A 16658-nucleotide genomic window follows, 5' to 3' on the forward strand; every position below is an offset into this window, starting at 1 on the left:
AAGACAGCCTTTTCAATAAGTGGTGCTGGGAAAATTGGACAGGTACATGTAAAAGTATGAAATTAGAACACTCCTGACACCATGCACAAAAATAAACTCAAAATGGATTAAAGACCTAAGTGTAAGGGCAGACACTATCAAACTCTTAGAGGAAAACATAGGCAGAACACTCTATGACATACATCACAGCAAGATTCTTTTTGACCCAGCTCCCAGAGAAATGGAAATAAGAACACAAATAAACAAATGGGACCTAATGAAACTTAAAAGCTTTTGCACAGCAAAGGAAACCATAAACAAGACCAAAAGACAACCCTCAGAATGGGAGAAAATATTTGCAAATGAAGCAACTGACAAAGGATTAATCTCCAAGATTTACAAGCAGCTCATGCAGCTCAATAACAAAAAAACGAACAACCCAATCCAAAAATGGGCAGAAGACCTAAATAGACATTTCTCCAAAGAAGACATACAGATGGCCTACAGACACATGAAAGAATGCTCAACATCATTAATCATTAGAGAAATGCAAATCAAAACTACAATGAGATATCATCTCACACCTGTCAGAATGGCCATCATCAAAAAATCTAGAAACAATAAATGCTGGAGAGGGTGTGGAGGAAAGGGAACACTCTTGCACTGTTGGTGGGAATGTAAATTGATACAGCCACTATGGAGAACAGTATGGAGGTTCCTTAAAAAACTACAAATAGAACTACCATACGACCCAGCAATCCCACTACTGGGCATATACCCTGAGAAAACCATAGGTCAAAAAGGGTCATGTACCAAAATGTTCATTGCAGCTCTATTTACAATAGCCAGGACATGGAAGCAACCTAAATGTCCATTGACAGATGAATGGATAAAGAAGATGTGGCACATATATACAATGGAATATTACTCAGCCATAAAAAGAAATGAAATGGAGGTATTTGTAATGAGGTGGATGGACTTAGAGTCTGTCATACAGAGTGAAGTAAGTCAGAAAGAGAAAAACAAATACAGTATGCTAACACATATATACGGAATCTAAGGGGAAAAAAAAAAAAAAAAAAGGCCATGAAGAACCTAGTGGCAAGACGGGAATAAAGACACAGACCTACTAGAGAATGGACTTGAGGATATGGGGAGGGGGTGGGGTGAGATGTGACAGGATAAGAGAGTGGCATGGACATATATACACTACCAAATGTAAAATAGATAGCTAGTGGGAAGCAGCCACATATCACAGGGATATCAGCTCGGTGCTTTGTGACCACCTAGAGGGGTGGGATGGGGAGGGTGGGAGGGAGGGAGATGCAAGAGGGAAGAGAAATGGGAACATATTGTATATGTATAACTGATTCACTTTGTTATAAAGCAGAAGCTAACACACCATTGTAAGGCAATTATACTTCAATAAAGATGTTTAAAAAAAAAAAAAAACAATGGGGAAAAAAATCCCACATATTAGCAGTGAAAGGATAAAATATTTGAAGAATTTTGAGGAGACATTTTTGATGAACCCCTGACTATTGTAATATTTAATATGGTAATAAAAGCACTTTATATAAAAAGCATATTGCTATAGAATGGGATTATTATTTAAAATTATGGTCTATTTAAATGCATTTAAAAAATTAAACTTTGGTTCAGGTTATTTTTTAATTTAGAATCTTATAACAGCAATGTCTATGTCATATTAAGCTGTAAATACGGTCTGTATTTACATAAGAGAACAGCTATATATTCATTTCTAAAAATTTTATGGAAGGAAAAACTCAGCAGAAGCTAGAAGCTGGCTTCAAGGCCAATCACTCACCAAGAAAAGACAATCCTAAGAATATGCTTTACAAATAAATAAGTGAATAAGATGGTCATGCCGCCTTCCCTCCTCCCCTCTTCTAACTTTATTTTGTCCTAAGCAGCAGTAGTAATGTGGTCTATAAGCAAGAAATTTGGAATGGAAATTATGGCCCTTCCTCTCTTAAGGTGCAAATGAAGAGTTCAAATATCTACTTAAAACTAAGAAAATTACTTCTAACAACAGCTTTGGATGTCAAGCTGCTCGGAAATCCCAAAGCATGGCAGTAAGCACCACGCATACTGCCTCAGAAGGGCTTTTGACCGTTACCCAAAGAAACGTGTGATCTTGAAAAAAAACACTGAATGATTAAACTGAGACTGAGAACAGTTAAATATATCCCTTTAGGTAAGCCAACTGTTAATAATTAAGGAATTTAATAGTTTGTATTTATTCTTCCTATTTATTTTATAAATCTAATGATTAATAAGTATTCTTAACTTACCTAAGCAATATTTTTAATAGAAATACATTAGTAAAAAGTGTTTGCTTTTTGCTTGCCTCTATAGTTTTAAGAAATCACACTGTTATGAAGGCAATGGTCAGGATTACTGCATATTTAGTGGCAATCTTCAAAAAATAATACAAAGTACCTAGAAGAATAAAAGCTTCAACAACTTTAGCCTTATAAATTCAAATCCAAAAACTGACATCAAGTAGCTCACATGTAATTTCACAAATGCAACCTTCACTATATTTAAACATTTAGAAATAAAAGTTATAATTCCTCAAATCTCACATTGTACTCTGTCCCCACAACTCTACTGAGGTCACCTTTACCCAGGTCACTGTAAGGTATCTCTACTGACAATGGCCTGGTCTTTCCTATTAACTGTTGTGGCATTTGGCATACAGACCCCCTCGCCACTCTTCGCCGTGTAACATCTGCTTCTCTCTCTGTCCTCCTTGCTCCCCCTCTCCGACTCCTCCTAAAATATCTGAATTCCTCAGGGTATGCTCTCCTCCATTCTTGCCCCACTCTCTTTGGGTGACATCTCGATACCTATAGATCACTTTTCCACAAATCCTCATACATTTATTTCCAGTCTAGCTGTTCTGACCTCTAGACGCATATCCAACTAATACTATCTAACTGATACTTCTATTGGATGTTCCGATGACCAACTAAATTCAACAAGTACAAACCAAACATTCTTCTTGAAACAACCTGTTCCTTTTCCTGAATGCCCTCTCAGGGAATAGTCCAATCAACCTCAGAGTGGACCCAGACAACTTTTTCTATACAACACAAGTTTCAGTAATTCAATATCTTTTAGATCTGCCACTTCTATCCCCACAGCCACTGCCCACACTGCCTTCTGCTTGGATTTTTAAATAACACTCTAACTGGTTTCTGCCATGGCCCTTCCCTTCTGGCTCACTGGCCACAGGATAAATTTCAAGATCTTTAGCAAGGAACACAAGGCCATAATGAACTGGTCCCTGTCTAATGCTTATCTCCTACCCTCCATCCTTCACAAGCTACATCCTAACTCTGTATGCACTACTTTAACAGATTCTTGTCCTTTTTACATCTCCTGCTTAGTCTACTCTTTACTCTCATTTTCCTGCTAGTCACATACTTGAGAATCCAGATTAGGTATCTTTTCCACTGTGAGACCACCCCTGAACGCCCTAGAACTGACTGCTTCTCTCCTTTGCCCCATCATTGAACACTCAAATACTTTAATTAGTGTGAACAAAGTATGGTCCCTGAGACCATTTCAGGGGAAATGCAAAGTCAGAAATATGCTCACAATAACACTAAGATGTTAGTGTATCTTTCTCTCTCATTCTCTAAAGAATGTATATTTGAGTCTTGAGATTACGTGACAAGAGATAACTGAACATCCAGATTGCATAAGCAGATGAGAATCTGGCTATCTTTATGTTAAGCCGCACATTAAAGATATTTGCAAAACCAATGACACTCTTCTCACTGATACTGTCTTGGAATATACAGTTGTGTTTCATAAAAATATATTATTAACATGTAACAGTTATACTGTTTTTTAAACCAATTAATAAATTTAAATTTTTTCTCAGTTTTAATTTCTGATTGTGTAAATGTCAACAGACATACCCACATACAGAAAAGCCCTTTAGCCTCCTCAGTTATGCTAAAAAGTATCAAGGGGTCCTGAGAGCAAAACACTTCGGACACAGAGATAGAGCAATTACTTAAGAGTCTTCATACAGATTTAGACCAAGCCTTAACCACTGTTTGTTTTTTTTTTTTTTTTGGCCGCACCACGCAGCATGCGGGATCTTAGTACCCCAACCAGGGATGGAACACATGCCCCCTGCAGTGGAAGCGCAGAGTCTTAACCACTGGACCACCAGGGAAGTCCCACCAATCACTGTTTTATTTCAAGGGTCATAGGAGAGGCACACAACACAATAAGCATCCCATGTAAGGTTTGTTGAATAAAATGAATAAATTAGTGAACTCACGCTCCTTAAGATTTGGCACATTAAAATACATTTGGGGAAACTTCTGTCTATGGTAGAATGAAGATACTGGCAACTTATCTCTACAAGAAACAACTATAAACCTGGACAAAACTGTCGAAAACCACCATTTCAAGGCTCTAGAAATTGAACAAAACAACAAATTGAGAAGCATTTTCAAACAAGAAAAACTGCTGAACTATGGATAAGAACAGAGATTGTCTTTGGCATTCTTGCCTGGGGTGTTCTCATTTCCTGGCTAATGCTTAGTTTGCATGATAGTAGTTCCAGGGTGGGGGCTGGCAATGAAAATCAGCATCTTTGCTGCCAGAGAGTCAACTTGAATTGACACAGAAGGCCAAAACCCCACCACCCAGTCACTCCATTGATAAAAAATAGCAAGCAGGGTAGGGAAAGGAATGGAGTGGAAAAAAAAACCATAGTTCTATTAGCCTACGGCTGTGGTCCCACAGCAGCCAGTAGACAAGCCAGAAAATTTAACAGGGAGGTTTGCAGAAATCAGAGAGCCACGGAGGCACTAGATAAGACAGCCACTCGGGCTTCCCTGGTGGCGCGGTGGTTGAGAATCTGCCTGCCAATGCAGGGGGACGCGGGTTCGAGCCCTGGTCTGGGAAGATCCCACATTGCTGCGAGCAACTGGGCCCGTGACCACAACTACTGAGCCTGCGCGTCTGGAGCCTGTGCTCCGCAGCAAGAGAGGCCGCGATAGTGAGAGGCCCGCGTGCTGCGATGAAGAGTGGCCTCCGCTCACTGCAACTAGAGAAAGTCCTCGCACAGAAACGAAGACCCAACACAGCCAAAAATAAATAAATAAATTTAAAACACTATGCTTAACAGGCAAATCTTTAAAAAAAAAAAAAAAAAAAGACAGCCACTCATCCCTGGTAGACAGGGTAAGTATGTGGGGAAGACCTGAGAAGGGCTAAGTTCTGCACAGACCCCTCACTGACAGGGAGACTGTGTGCACACACCGGGGAGGTCTACAAGGGTCCAAGCTCTCTACACCATCCTTAGTCAACGAGGAGCCTGCACACACGAGGGAACTCCTGGGTGAGCCCGACAGAAAGTAAATGCTAGGGCTTACCTGAAAAATGCCTGAACACTAAGCACACTCCCCAACACACATGTAAATCTATCAGTGGAAGGTGGAAGTCTTACTGGCTCACGTTTGAGCACAACGCCTGACCAACCAATGGTTGCTAACTAATCCACGTAGATGTGGGGCAACCCCTAGAAAGCAAGACTAAACAAACAAACAAAACCCCCAAAAACCTTGGCACCAGTGGTTGTGACAAAGTAACAAACACTGAAAAACCTGACATTTTACTGAAAGCAAACAAACAAAAAACTAGCAACAGTTACAACTCTTAGGTGGGAAATAATGAGAATCCAGAGCTGCTATATGACCTAAACTGTCCAGTAATTACTGTCCAGTAATAAAAATTACGGCAGCTGGGAAAGCAAGGAAAAAAGTATTCAAGAGAAACTTCTCTGAGTGGGCCAAGATAGGTTTGGCAAAGTCTATAAAGAGGAAGGGGCTTCCCTGGTGGTGCGGTGGTTGAGAGTCCGCCTGCCAATGCAGGGGACACGGGTTCGAGCCCTGGTCTGGGAGGATCCCACATGCCGCTGAGCAACTGGGCCCGTGGGCCACAACTACTGAGCCTGCGCGTCTGGAGCCTGTGCTCCGCAACAAGAGAGGCCGCGATAGTGAGAGGCCCGCGCACCGCAATGAAGAATGGCCCCCACTTGCCACAACTAGAGAAAGCCCTCGCACAGAAACGAAGACCCAACACAGCCATAAATAAATAAATAATTAAAAAAAAAAAAGAGGAAGGAAGGAAGGGAGGGAGGAAGGAAGAAAACAGTGTTTGAAGAATTAAAGTATGACAACAATGACTTAAACAGAGAATATGAATAAAGAACAATTACAAAGAAATACTGGATTTGAAAAGTAAAGTGACTGAAAATGTATTAGGTATGTTCAACAGCAGATGTGAGATGGCAAAAACAAACAAAAAAAAATCAGTAAATTCAACACCCCAAATTTCATGAAAACCATTAATCTACAGATCCAAGTAACTCAAAAACCCCAGGTAGAATAATTGCAAAGGGATCCTAAACACATTACAGTCAAACAAAAGAGAAAACAGCAATGAAAAAAAAAAATCATCACAATTAACGGCTGACTTCTCATCAGAAACACTTAAAGCAAGAAAGAAGTGGATGACAATCTACTAAAAGGAAAGTCAAATAAGAATTCTATATCCAACAAAATAAAGGCAAACAGTCATGAATGACCACATACCGTAGAATTCCATTTATATGAAATATCCAGAATAGGAAAATCTATAGAGACAGAAAGTAGATTTATTTGCTATCTAGGGCTGTGGGGTTTGGGCACAGAATGGGGAGTGACTGCTAATGGGTAAATAGGGCTTCTTTTTCAGGTGAAAATGTCCTAAAATTGACAGAGGTGGTGATTAAACAACTCTGTAAATATACTAAAAACTACTGAATTTTACATTTTAAATGAGTAAATTGTATGGTATGTGAATTATATCTCAAAAAACCTGTTTTTTAAAAATGGCAAAATCAAGATATTCTTAGATCAATGAACACTGAGAGAAATCACAGCTGAAGATCCATCTTACAGTAAATACTAAGGACTGTAAGGAAATGACACTAGACAGTAACCTGAATTCACAGGAAGAAATTAAGAGTGCCAAAATTGGTAAATTTGTAGATAAAAAGAAAGAACTGTATAAATATATATTTCTCTTTAATTCTCTTATTTCTTTAAAAAATAAGACTGTATAAAACAATAATTGTAACACTCTGTTGTTGAGTTAATAACAAACGTAGATATAATCTATACTACACAGAGAACACAAAGGAAGGGAAGGTAACGGAGCTATACTGGAGCAAAGTTGCTGTATTATACTGGATTTAAGTCAATATTATCCTGTAGTAATTAGCATGCACATTATAATCCCTAGATCAACATTTTAAGAATATAATTTAAGATACATAGTTTAAAAAAATCATAGAAATTTAAACAGTACACTGAAAAATAGTTTTTAAAAAAAGACAGCAAAGATGGGAGAGAAAAAAAGACCTGAAACATAAGAACAAAGAGCAAAATGGCAGATATAAATCTAACCTTATCAATAATTACATGAAATGTGAGTGGATTAAACACTGCAATCAAAAGCAAAGACTGCCAGTGCAATCAGGCAAGAAAAGGAAATAAAAGTATTCATACTGGAAAAGAAGTTAAATTATGTCTATAAGCAGATGACATAATCCCGTATGTAGAAAATCCTAAGGAATCCACAAACTTTTAGAATAAATGAGTTCAGTAAGGTCACAGGATACAAGATCAGTATATAAAAATATTTGCATTTCTATATACCAGCAGTGAAAAATCCTAAATGAAATTATCTACAATGGCATCCTAAAGAATAAAATATTAATAATTTAACAATAAAAGTGCAAGATTTGTACACTGAAAACTACAAAGCATTGGTCAGGAAATTGAAAATCTAAATAAATGGAGAGATCTTCTGTGGTGATGGACTGGAAGACATGTTAAGATGACATACTACTTGAAGTGATCTACTGATTCAATAAAATCCCTATAAAAATTTCAGCAGGCTTTTTTTTGTGGAAACTGACAAGCTAATCCCAAAATTTATATGGAAATGCAAATGACCTTAAAGAGCCAAAAGAATTTTTGAAAAGAACAAAGTTGAAAACTTACGTGCTCTGATTTTGAAAGCAGATTTGGGGTTGCTTGGACTTTGGGGTGGGAATAGGGACACACTGCAAATGGGCATAAGGATCTTTTAACAACGATGGAAATGGTCTAAACTGTATTGTGATGATGTTTGCACAACTCTATAAACTTACTAAAAATCCCTGAATTTTACACTAAGTGGGTGAATTTTATGGTATATAAATTACACCTCAATAAAGCTGTTCAAAAAAGATTCGTACATGAATGTTCAGACTCTTTATTCATATTAGCCAAAAACTGGAAACATTTCAGATGTCCTTCAACAAGAAAATGGCTTACAGGAAGAAAAGAACTTAAAAGAAAAAAAAGAAAAATCCAAAGAAAGAAAAATTCAAAGATAATGTGTAAAACTAACTAGATAAAGCAGAGACTAGGGATAGTGAGACCACTTAGGAGACAACTACAGAAGTCTAAATAAAGGTTTTGAGGGTCTAAATTAAATAGTAATGAAAAAGGATAGATGTAAAAGGGCAGAATCATGGGTCATTGGCAATGACTAATAATAAACAACAAAAACGGTTAACATTTATTGAGCACTTACTATATACCAAGCATTGTATTAAGTACAATACTTAAGTCATTTCACTGTCACAATTCTATAAAGTACTGTTGTCCTCTATTACAGAGAGATATACTGAGTTTGGAAAAGTTATGTAAATTTATCCAAAGTTATAGACATGGAAAAGTGAATGGCTACTGTGTATGTGTGTTTCAGTACCAGGGGTCAGGGGGAAGAAATGACAAATGATTGTGAGGTCTTGGATCCCCAGCCTCATGATCATTTCTCAAGTAACTGTGTAATCTTGGTAATTTTGTTATTTTAGGGAATGAAAAACAATCTCACTCCCAGGATCTGGCATCCACACAGCTTTTTATTTTATGAGCAGTTACTAAAAATACGAAACCATGGGAATTCCCTGGTGGTCTAGTGGTTAGGACTCTGAACGTTCACTGCCGAGGGCCGGGTTCAATTCCTGGTTGGGGAACTAAGATCCCACAGCCACTGGGTGTGGATAAAATAAAATAAAATAAAGTAAAATAAAATAAAACAAAATAAATGTTACAATTAGAAAAGTTTTTAATAAATAAATAAATAAATAAAAATACTAAATCAGGAGTCTTCTTCACAATTTCCAAGAGTGAACAAATCTTTAGCATAATCATATACCTTTCTTCCATATGGTTTTTTCTACCATATTGCTGTCACTGTCAGAATTTTCACTCTGAACTGGTTTTGTGAACCCAGATTGGGCATCTTATAGCTGTTCAACTAGCTTCTTCTTTTAACAGTCTTCTCATCCTGGATCTGCAAAGAATGGATATATAAGGGTTATTTGTATACGCATGCAATAAAACCTACTTAAAGTTTATGCACAATTAGTGCAATTTGGTTTCTTCCATGTCTCTATAATTTATTTTCTCAGACAGGCTATCCTAGCCTAAAGTAACTTTTCATTTAACAATTTGAGCTTCTAATTAAAGTTCTCTTGCTCAAGTCCATTCAGCTTGTCACTGAAAAGAGAACTACTTTTACACTTCTTCCCATCTTCTCTAGACTAGTATCTAACCTCCAGCTTTTTGGGTAACCAGCAGCAGTCCAAGTGGAGGCAAAGTGTTTGTCACCCCACCCAGCATGGCTCCAGTGGCAGGAGCTCCTAACAGATTCTCTGGTAGTTCTGCACTGGTCTGGAAATTATTTCTAAAGACTCAACCAAGAACTTGATAGGTTTGATCAGTAATTTTACAGCGAATTCTATTTTAAGTTAAATCAAGCCCTTACTACTTAAAATCCCCAGAGTGGTTTATTTTCATTCACTGAACCCCCAGACATCCCCAGGTGTTCAGTCACTTTATCAACCTATTCACTGATTTAATCCTTATCATACTATACTGTAATTATCACTTTATGTATCATTTTCTTTCCAACTTGTTTAGCCTTCTGCCTCCTCCTCTACAAGCTGATTTAATAGGTCAAAGAGCCTCTTACAAGCTTTTTTTTTTCTCTTAGAAGTTTTTGCTTGAGAGATCCAGAAAAAATTCCAAAATGTGGGTTTTACATATAAAAGGGGTAGCCATGAGGCTAGACCTGTGTTGCTGTCTGATGACCTATTAGTCACACATGGCTGAAAGTTAAATTAATTAAAGTTGGTACCACACTACATAGTGCATCTGTGTAGTCTGCACTATTATCTACTCTATGACCACAGAAAGCTCTACTGCACAGCACGGGGCTAGACTGAGGCTGCCGGCCAACAGGAACAGGACCTGGGCCACAACAAGAAGCACAATGACTGACAAGCCTAATTTTAACTACTTCATGCTATAAATTTCCTATAAATGGGTATCATAGATATAAGTAAGCTACATTCTAGGACCTATATGAATTATTAAAACTAAGACATCCTGAACAGAAAACTAGTAAAATCTATATTCTTCAAATTGTTCTACTGGTGCTTTAAAATCTGTTTGGTTTCAATAGAAACAAAACCAAAAAACCCTTAAATGAACTGAGTTAATTGGTAAATTATTAAAACTAGTTTAAATTAATCTGAATGTAGCCAAATTAGAGTATACTGCAACACAGAAAAACTGCCACAGTTCAAATAGTTCAAATCTTTCATTTTATAGAGGAGGAAACAAACTTGAAGAACTAAAGGAAAAATTTTGACACTACACAGAAGAGGCAAAGTCTCCCTTGGGGTCATTTAACTGTTTCTACTATTACCATATAAACGGAATCATTTAAACTTAGTACTGTCCTCAAAGCCAGCCCTATGCAAAGCTTACAGAGTTAGAGTTACAAGTCATATATAAAGAGAAAAATTCTGACTCAGAAGCAAAACTGAGGTGCGTAGTATCAACAGGCATTAACCTAGGCGAGACTGTGAAGATGAAGCAGTATCTCCTTTTCTAGACCAAGCAAAACAAGTCACTGGTGAATGAAGAACTTTCATGAATATTTTTGGAGGAAATTAAACGTGGCAATAATATCATATTAATAGACTGTATGTTTAAAAAGCTTGTATTATTTTTCAATAACTGTACTTGGAAAATTTTAGCACTAACAAAACTCACAAATGGATTTTTAAAATTTTACTTCAGTCAACAAAGTACTTAATAAATTAAGTAGGTTCTGGGCCCAAGATATATACTGTAAATCCTTAGAACAATCAACACACAAAAGAGATGATCTAAATCACATTAGGTAAATTAAACTTGAAATATTTAAAAGTGTACAAATACCCAACAGAAGGCAGAAAAGAAATACTTGAGGAATGAAAAACAGAAGGAACAACAAAACATAATAAAATGATAGACTAATCAAAACATAGCCAATAATTAATATAAAATGCAAATATTAAACACACCAATTTAAAAGAGATTGTCAGAGGAGAGAAAAAAAAATGACCAAAACTATATACTAACAAGAAATTCACTTCAAATATAATAGTATTAGTAGGTTAAAAGTAAAAAGAATGAAGAAGATATGCCATGCAAACATACATCAAAGAAAGCCGGAGTAACTGTATTAATATCAGACAAAACAGATCTCAAAGCAAAGAGGGACATTACATATTATATACTGATAAAAAGGCCCAGTTTCACTAAACATGTATGTAACTAGCAACAGAGTTTTCAAAGTACAGGAAGCAAAAACCAACAAAACTGACAGAAGAAATAAACAAATTGATAGTTACAGCTGGAGGCTTCAACTACTCTCTCAGTAAGACAGAAAATCAACAAGGATATATAAAGAACTAAAAAAAATGCCATCAATTTGAACTGACTGGATCTAATTGACATTTACAGAAAAATCTGCACAACAAACAGAATACTCATTCTTTTCAAGGACACACATAATATTCACCAAGCTAGGCCACATCATGGATCATAAACAAACGTTAATAAATTTAAAATTAAAATCATACAAAGTTTGTTCTCACACAACAAAGAAATTAAACCAGAATCAATTATAGAAAGGTAACAAGAATATATCCAAATTAAAAAACAAAGAAAAATCAATGAGGCTAAAAACTGGTTTTTTTTAAAAAAAAATCAATAAAACTTATAAACCTCTTAGCCACACCTATTAGAAATAAGACAGAACACATTACAAACTTTATACAAATAAATTCAACGAATTAAATGAAAAGACAAATTCCTTGAAAGGCACACACTACCAAAGCTCACTGAAGAAAACAATCTCAATAACTCAATACTTATTAAAGAACTTGATTTCATATTTAGAAACAAGAAGAAACCCAGATGGCATCAATGAGTGATTCTACAAAACACATATGTGGAAGAAATATTACCAATTCAACAACAACTCCTCCTGAAAAGGAAAGAAAACATATATTTTATGAGGCCCATCAATACCCTGATAGCAAAACAGAATAGTCTTTTACAAGAAAACTACAGACCAATATACCTCATAATCATATAACAAAATCGTCAACAAAATATTAGTAAATCAAATCCATCTATATAAAAAAGGATAATACATCATGACCAAGTGGGATTTATACCAGAAACCTGAGGTCAGCGTAATGTTTGAAAATCAATCTATGTAATTCACTGTATTAACAGACTAAGAGACATAACCATTTCAACAGATATAGAAAAAGCATCTGATAAAATTTAATACCCGTTAATGACAAAACTCTCAGCAAACTAGTAATAGGACAGAACGTGAATGCTTTCTTTCTCTCCTAAGGTCAACAATGAGGCAAGGATGTTTGCTCTCATCACTTTCCCCTCCCAGCTTTACTGAGGTATAACTGACAAACAAAAATTGTATATATTTAAGGTGTACAATGTGTCAATTTGATAAATGGATACATTGTGAAAGGGTTAGCACAATCAAGTTAATTAAGTACCCATCTCACATAGTTAACATTTTGTGTGTGTTGAGACCGCTTAAAATCTACTCTCAGCAAATTTAAAGTATACAATACAGTATTACTAGCCACAGTCACCATGCCGTACACTAGCTCCCCAGAACTTACTCATCTTATAACGGAAACTTCATACCCTTTTACAGTATCTCCCCATTTCCCCTACTCCCAAGTCTCTGGCAACCACCACTCTACTCCCTGCTTCTGTGAATTCAACATTTTTAGATTTCACATCTAAGTGAGATCACACAGTATTTATCTTTCCGTCTGGCTTATTTCACTTATTTAGCATGTCCTCCAGGTTCAACCCTGTTGTGACAAATGGCAGGATATTCTTTTTTTTAATGGCTAATATCCCATTGTAAATATATATACAGTTGACCCTTGAACAACACAGGTTTGAACTGTTAGGGTCCATTTGTATGTGGATTTTTTTTCTTTCTTTTTAAATTTATTTTTTGGCCACACTGCGGGGCTTGTGGGATCTTAGTTCCCCAACCAGGGATTCAACCCAGGCCCCCTGCAGTGAAAGCGCCCGAGTCCTAACCACTGGACTGCCAGGGAATTCCCAAGGATTTTTTTTTTTTCCAATAAATACATACTACATTACTACATGATCCGTGGTTGGTTGAATCTGAGGATGTGGAACTGCAGACACAGAGGGCCAAATGTAAAGTTATATGCAGATTTTTGATTGCACACAGGATTGGCGTCCCTAACACCCATATTGTTCAAGGGTCAACATTTTCTTTAATCATTCATCCATTAACAGACACTGAGGTTGATTCTATACATTGGCTATTGCAAACAATGGTGCAATGAACATGGGAGTACAGCTAATTCTAATTTCATTTCCTTTGGAGATATACCTGAAAGCGGGATTGTTGGGTCAGATGGCAGTTCTTTTAATTTTTTGAGGAACCTCCATATTGTTTTCCACAGTGGCTGCACCAATTTACATTCTTACCAACAGTGTGCAAGGGACCCTTTCTGCCACACCCTTACCAACACTTACTATCGCCTTTTTGGTAACAGCCATCTTAAGAGGCATGAGGCATATCTCACTGTGGTTTTGATTTCCATTTCCCTTGTGATTAGTGATGTTGTACAACCTTTTAATATACTTAGCCCTCTGTATGTCTTCTTTGGAAAAATGTTCAGGTCCTTTGCCCATCTTTTAGTCTTTTCTTTTTTTTTTTTGCCATTGACTTGTATGGGTCCCATATATTTTTTGGATATTAACCCCTTATCAGACGTATGTTTTGTAAATATTTTTCTCCCATTCCATAGGTTGCTTTTCATTTTGTTTCCTTTGCTGTGAAAAATATTTTTTATTTGATGCAGTCCCACTTGTTTATTTTTATTTTTGTTGCCTGTGCTTTTGGTGTCATATCCATAAAATCACTGTTAAGACCAATGTCAAGGAGCTTTTCCCTTTTTTTTTGGCAGGAATTTTATGGTTTCAGGCCTTGCATTTAAGTTTTTAATCTATTTCAAGTCAATTTTTGTGTATGATACGAGTCCAATTTCATTCTTTTGCATGTGGATATACACTTTTCCCAGCACCAATTACTGAAAAAACTATCCTTTCCCCATTTTGAGTTCTTGTCAAAGATAAGTTGACTGTATATGCATGGGTTTATTTCTGGGTTCTTTATTCTGTTCCATTGGTCTCTCTTTTTATGCCAGTACCATACTCTTTTGATTACTATTGCTTTGTAGTATAGTTTGAAACCTGGAAGTGTGATGCCTCTAGCTTTGTTATCCTTTCTCAAGATTGCTTTGGCTATTCAAAGTCTTTTGTGGTTCCACATGAATTTTAGGATTGTTTTTCCTACTTCTGTGAAAAATACGAGAATTTTGATAGAAATTGCATTGAATCTGTAGACTGCTTTTGGTAGTATGGACATTTAATAATATTAACCCTTCCTGATCAATGAACACATTGGATATCTTTCTATTTATTCATGTCTTTAATTTCTTTCATCAACATCTCATACTTTTCAGTGTACAAATCTTCTACCTCCTTGGTTAAATTTATTCCTATTTTATTCTTTTAATTAATTAATTAATTTATTTATTTTTGGCTGTGTTGGGTCTTCGTTTCTGTGCGAGGGCTTTCTCTAGTTGCGGCAAGTGGAGGCCACTCTTCATCGCGGTGCGCGGGCCTCTCACTATCGTGGCCTCTCTTGTTATGGAGCACGGGCTCCAGACCCGCAGGCTCAGTAGTTGTGGCTCACGGGCCCAGTTGCTCCACGGCATGTGGGATCTTCCCAGACCAGGGCTCGAAACCCGTATCTCCTGCATTGGCAGGCAGATTCTCAACCACTGCGCCACCAGGGAAGCCCTATTCTTTTTGATGCTATTATAAATGGGACTTTTTCCTTAATTTCTTTTTCAGAAAGTTCACTGTTAGTGTATATAAATGTAATTGTTTTTCATATGTTGATTTTATATCTGGCAACTTTACTGAATTTATTAGCTCAGTAATTTTTTTGGTGGAGTCTTTATGGCTTTTTATCATGTTATTTACAGAGACAATTTAACTTCTTCCTTTTTGATATGGATGTCTTTTCGTTTTCTCACCTACCTGCTCTGACTAGGACTTATAGTACTATACACTGAATAGAAGTGGTGAGAGTGGGCAAGCTTGTATTGTTCCTGATTTTATTTTTTATTTTTATTTTTTTTAAATAGATGTATTTGTTTTTATTTATTTTTGGCTGCGTTGGGTCTTCATTGCTGCACACGGGTTTTCTCTAGTTGCGGCGAGCAGGGGCTACTCTTCATTGTGGTGCGTGGGCTTCTCACTGCGGTGGCTTTTCTTGTTGCGGAGCACGGGCTCTAGGCGCACGGGCTTCAGTAGTTGTGGCACGCAGGCTCTAGAGCGCAGGCTCAGTAGTTGTGGCGCACGAGGTTAGTTGCTCTGCAGCATGTGGGATCTTCCCGGACCAGGGCTCGAACCCGTGTCCCCTACATTGGCAGGCGGATTCTTCACCACTGCGCCACCAGGGAAGTCCTGTCCCTGATTTTAGAGGAAAAGCTAAGCTTCTCACTGTTGACTATGATGTTACCTGTGGGTCTGTTATATATGGCCTTTATTATATTACGTTCCTTCTATACCTAACTTGTGAGGAGTTTTTATCATGAAAGGATGCTGAACTTTGTCAAAAGCCTTTTCTGCATCTATTGAGGTGACCGCACCACTTCTATTCAAAACTGTATTTACTGATGGCCCTAACTAGTTCAATAAGGCAAGAAATAAAAGGTATGTAGCTTAGAAAGGAAGAAGTAAAGCAGGTTTTATTTCTGGATGACATGATCATCAATGAAGACAAACACAAGGTATCTATAAAGAGGCTACTTGGGCTTCCCTGGTGGCGCAGTGGTTGAGAATCTGCCTGCCAATGCAGAGGACACGGGTTTGAGCCCTGGTCTGGGAGGGTCCCACGTGCCGCGGAGCAACTAGGCCCGTGAGCCACAACTGCTGAGCCTGCGCGTCTGGAGCCTGTGCTCCGCAACGAAAGAGGCCGCGATGGTGAGAGGCCCGCGCACCGCGATGAAGAGTGGCCCCCGCTTGCCGCAACTAGAGAAAGCCCTCGCACAGAAATGAAGAACCCAACACAGCCAAAAATAAATATAA

General features: G+C 37.3%; 1 protein-coding gene across 1 annotated transcript in view; it reads right to left on the minus strand.

The window, feature by feature from the left end:
• Positions 1–16658, minus strand: part of ANKRD12 (ankyrin repeat domain 12) — a 121513-nt gene that overhangs the window by 83100 nt on the left and 21755 nt on the right. Inside the window, 3 exon segments of the mRNA XM_036874289.1 lie at positions 9286–9303; positions 9305–9372; positions 9686–9816. Of these exon segments, the coding sequence (XP_036730184.1) occupies positions 9286–9303; positions 9305–9372; positions 9686–9816 (217 nt within the window).

The sequence above is a fragment of the Balaenoptera musculus genome, chromosome 14 (assembly GCF_009873245.2).
Source record: "Balaenoptera musculus isolate JJ_BM4_2016_0621 chromosome 14, mBalMus1.pri.v3, whole genome shotgun sequence".
NCBI classification, from domain to species: domain Eukaryota; kingdom Metazoa; phylum Chordata; class Mammalia; order Artiodactyla; family Balaenopteridae; genus Balaenoptera; species Balaenoptera musculus.